General features: G+C 38.7%; 1 protein-coding gene across 1 annotated transcript; it reads right to left on the minus strand.

The window, feature by feature from the left end:
• Positions 1 to 203: 203 nt before the first annotated feature.
• Positions 204 to 4,222, minus strand: LOC130729711 (protein NUCLEAR FUSION DEFECTIVE 4). The gene is made up of 3 exons (XM_057581544.1): positions 3,671 to 4,222; positions 1,128 to 2,059; positions 204 to 1,010 (listed from the first exon to the last, which is right to left on the minus strand). Exons 1-3 carry the CDS (start codon positions 4,004 to 4,006, stop codon positions 497 to 499), a joined length of 1,782 nt encoding a protein of 593 aa, XP_057437527.1. The 5' UTR covers positions 4,007 to 4,222; the 3' UTR covers positions 204 to 496.
• Between the last annotated feature and the right edge of the window lie 234 nt (positions 4,223 to 4,456).

Here is a 4,456-nt window from a genome sequence, read left to right on the forward strand (position 1 = left end):
TTCATTTTCCAGGCCATATCCATTGGCAATTATCAAACAAATAAACAAACAGTCACTTTGGACCCAAAGAAAAGTCACTGTCTTACTGCTGGTAAAACGACCATGACATTTTGCAACCATGAAATGCTCTTCAATATACAATACTAATATATAATCTTTTTTTTTTTTTGAATTTTACTAATATATAATCTTAGCACCACTGATAACAACAAAATTTAATTTCCTTAGTAACAAAAACAATAAGGGGTGATTTCACTCATCCTGTAAGGTGAGTTTTTTTCCCCAATCAAATGTTTCTTTGCAAAAGGAAGAATATAACACAAATATTGGAAAAGGAATACACAACAACGTGGTAGCAGCTATATCTAACAAAACAGAGCCTTCATTTTTTTCTTTTTGATTTGTTTTCCACACTCAAGACTGCTTCATGTGCTTGGCTCTGCATCTTCAATCTTTCAATAACTCAAACCACCTACTTTAGTCCACAAACTCTTGATTATTGAACCCTAGTAGTAGAAGATTTTCCATATAGGTTGGCATAAACAACTCTAGTTCGGAATACAAGAAACATGCATGACCCTGCTGCAACTATGCAAAACCCTGCCATGATAATGGAAGTCAAGAAAAAGCATATGTAACCTTCACACTTTAGTGACCCACCGGCATTAAGCACATTCGACACAAGTGATCCTATATTATGGAGATGGCCACCATGAGCTTGTTTCTCTGCTTCATAATCATAGATTCTACTGGCTATTAGACTAGAGAAGACAAGAGTTCCTACAGGGTTTGCCAAAGTAATGAAATTGTACAATGCACCAAAGTTTCTCAAACCAAACAGCTCGGATGCAGTAGCTGGAACAACTGCCCAGTGAGCACCGTAACCGAGTCCAACTAGTAAAGTGCCGACATACATTGACCCTGGCCATCCCATACCAATGAACAGATGCCCAACTGCCATAATAAGTTGAAATACAGCCAATGCAGCTGGTCTCGGGTAGGCATGATCCCTGCTCAATCAAAACACAATGGAATTTGAAAATTGAATCAGAAGTCTTGAAAAGGTTATATAACATAACACAACCTAAATGTTTGATCAGAGTATGAAACTGAAACAGTTGTTTTACCTCACAATAATCTCAGATATGTAACCCCCTCCAACGCGGCCAAGAAAGTTCCAAATACTGATCAAGGAGACGAATATATGTGAATTGTCATATCCTAGAGACTGGCTCATCTGACCGAGATTGTCAATTACGGTCAACCCGGATCCAGAACCCAAGACCATGGACATGAAAAGAAGCCAAAAGTCTGCTTTAATCAAAGCTTGTGTCAAGGTAAAGTCCTCCCCTCTGTGTGGTCCTCTTCTCCTCTTAACCCTCACAGCTCCTTCTGCGGCAGCTTGGAGTAGCCTTGATTGTAATTGGGCTATACGCTTTTGCCTTTCTGGTGCAGGAAGCATGTCCACCTCCTTAGGCTTCTCATCTTCCATCTCACTTAATATTACTTCATCAGTATCAAGTTGAGATTTTCCTGGTTCATTAGTCTGTGGTCCTGGAAGAAGTGCCTCTTCCTCTGGAGGTTTTTGTTCCGGGCCGAAACTCAATGAGATAGGAATCACAATTGGGACGAGGAGGATCACGATGAGGATCACTGTAAAAATTGTGATAACAGCTTCGCTCAGATCAACTAGATCTTGGACAACCATGACTCCCATCAAATAAGCAGCCAACAGGAGGCACACGCCATAAACAAGTGTGAAGTTTCTGCCGTCTGAAGGCCGCACTTGTTTGTGACCTCCCACAGGTCTAACAATGAACATTAGACCTACTGCTACCAATGATGGACCTACAGCAACCATAAATATCAAAGATGCGTGATTTGGGGAATGGATAACTGCATATATTTGTGTCAATATTGCACCACTCAACCCAGCAAAGCCCTTCAGAATTCCGACCACAGGTCCCCGGCTTTTGGGGAAATTTTGCACACAAGACACCAGAGAAACTGTGTTAAAGTAGGTTTCACCATTTGTTCCCACAAATATAAGAACGCACATCTGCAAACCACACCAGTAGCCACTAATCAATAACTTGCACCATACGGTAAAGAAATATCATTGAAAGGTGCATAAGATGATTTTCTTATATTATAATGTCATGAATTATACATCAACGAGTAATGGACATTTACTAAATCGTACTCCTGAGGATACATCAACTATATTAATTAGGCTTGCCCATGATCAGACCTCACAAACTCAAAATATTTGTTCCGAGCTTCCTGACCTGCCACCCAACTATATCTTTTATCAAAACCAAAATTACCAATGCCTTGACCAGCATCCTTTAGCAAAGTTAATCCACATCCCCTTTTGTAATTGGGATCACTGCTACAGTCCCAACTCTAGATTTGTAGACACAAGACTCAACTTTTAAGTAGTACGTTTCCAAGTTTCATGTGTATCATCAAAACTTTCTAAAGACATCTTGCATATTGATTATGTCAGGACTCAGGAGTTGCATAAACATTTTCCCAAGTAAACTATACTAAGAAACACTAGAAAAGAAAAAGACAGTAAAATAAGTTGCATTGGCTGTATCTCCTAATTTTCAGAAATTGTGGCCACATGTCACATGACACCACATGGGAAGTAGCTGAAAGCCAAATCCAATAACGTGAAGTATAATCAACTAGAAAAGTATATAGTGTCTTGTAGCCTGTGGCATGTGGAGGGAGAATATTCTAAATCTTGGGTACTGTAAGCACCACATTTATCACACAGTCACACTTCATTTCACTATTTAAATGCAGGTTGTGACTCATCACGTTGGTATAGAATGTTTAACAAAAGGGAAACTACAAATGGACAGCAGCAACAGATCATCATCGTTGGGAAGAAAAGAAAAAGAGATGAAGAAAAAAATTTCTCAAACCAAAACTCAGAAGGCAAAAATGGAATATTCAGTTTAAAAGACACGTCTGTAAAGAGCAAAGTTATTTGGCTCCAGCGATAGACCCACCCTAACACTTTTACATTTGAACTCCTTTTCCAAGTTGAAGAAACATCCCTTTACTCCAGATTTTCAGGCCATAAAGCTCATTTTGTAGAAAAAGATACATTTTAATATAAAGTCCATTCTAGTGGCAATGAAACCAGAGACCAAACAAAGAAATTGTAGAAAAAACAGGAAAAATCATTTTAATGAGAAGAGTCAGATAGGCAAAGAGCAGACACATGTAACTCCGCGCATGTTCAAAAATTCTTCTATAATTGATTCTAAAGCTAAAATCAGTACTACTGGGATGAAGTTTCATTTGAGTAGCTTCAGGATTTCAGAATCAATTATGAGCAAAGAGAAACTGATCTATCAATCTGGTCCATACTAATTTTGAAGTCAGGAGGTGAAGTACAACCAATCCCATAGTTTAGGTAATTTCCAAATATGCTAACTGCCACTCAGCAAAGAAAGAAAGGTAAAAACAAAGCAAGAAAACAACAAATTTGAAAGAGTTCAAAATTGTCAATCAGAATCAGAGTATTTACCCAACATGCTAATTTAAGGAACAAGAATCAAACAAAATCAATAAAGAAAGATGCTAACTCATGATTGACAATTACAGCAATCAATTAACTTGATGATGATGGTAAGAGAAAAGAAAGACTCACAGCCCATAAAGGGAGAACTGGAAGTTGACCAATGACAACCAACCCAACCACACCATACCCAACAAGGTTCAAAGCAGCACCAACAAGAAGAGCACCCCAAATAGGCAAAATCTCACACAAGATCCCAGTGAGGAATCCAACACAGTCACCAAGATCCTTGGCAACACCCAACATGGCAACCTGCTTCTGATTGTAGTTGAGGGAGCTTTTGATTACTGGTGAGATGCTTCCAAACAAGTACCCAATACCTGCCCATGATTGCAACCACATTGCAGCCACAAACACCAGCCATCTGCTCTTGTACAGAGACAAGAACCTCTCCTGAAACCCGCTCATCACTGAGGCTTTGACCTGCAGGTTCTTCCACAACAACGATGATCCTCAGAAGAAAAATGGGTCTTCAACAAGGTTTGATTTTGATTGAGGAAGGTAGTGATGGTGTGGAAGATGAAGGAACAGATAAAGCAGAGGAAGAAGAGAGAGAGAGAGAGAGAGAGAGAGAGAATGCGACAATATTGGAGATGGAGGGTGGTGACAGGGAGTGATTTGGATGAGCTGGCGGTGATGATCTTTTATGAAGAAAATCATCTCAAAAATAATATTTTGCTGAAAACGTGCTAATTTTATAATTGTGAATTCAATTGTGGTGAAGATTTTGAAGTTTCATATATCGATTAAAATTGAGTGACTTGAATATTTTGTAAAAGATGTGATCTATAAGCTTAATGTTTTAAGGTTATTGGTAGAATTAAATGTGACGACTATAAGTTTATGAAAGAAAACGAG

Source organism: Lotus japonicus, chromosome 1 (genome assembly GCF_012489685.1).
Source record: "Lotus japonicus ecotype B-129 chromosome 1, LjGifu_v1.2".
Lineage (NCBI taxonomy): Eukaryota > Viridiplantae > Streptophyta > Magnoliopsida > Fabales > Fabaceae > Lotus > Lotus japonicus.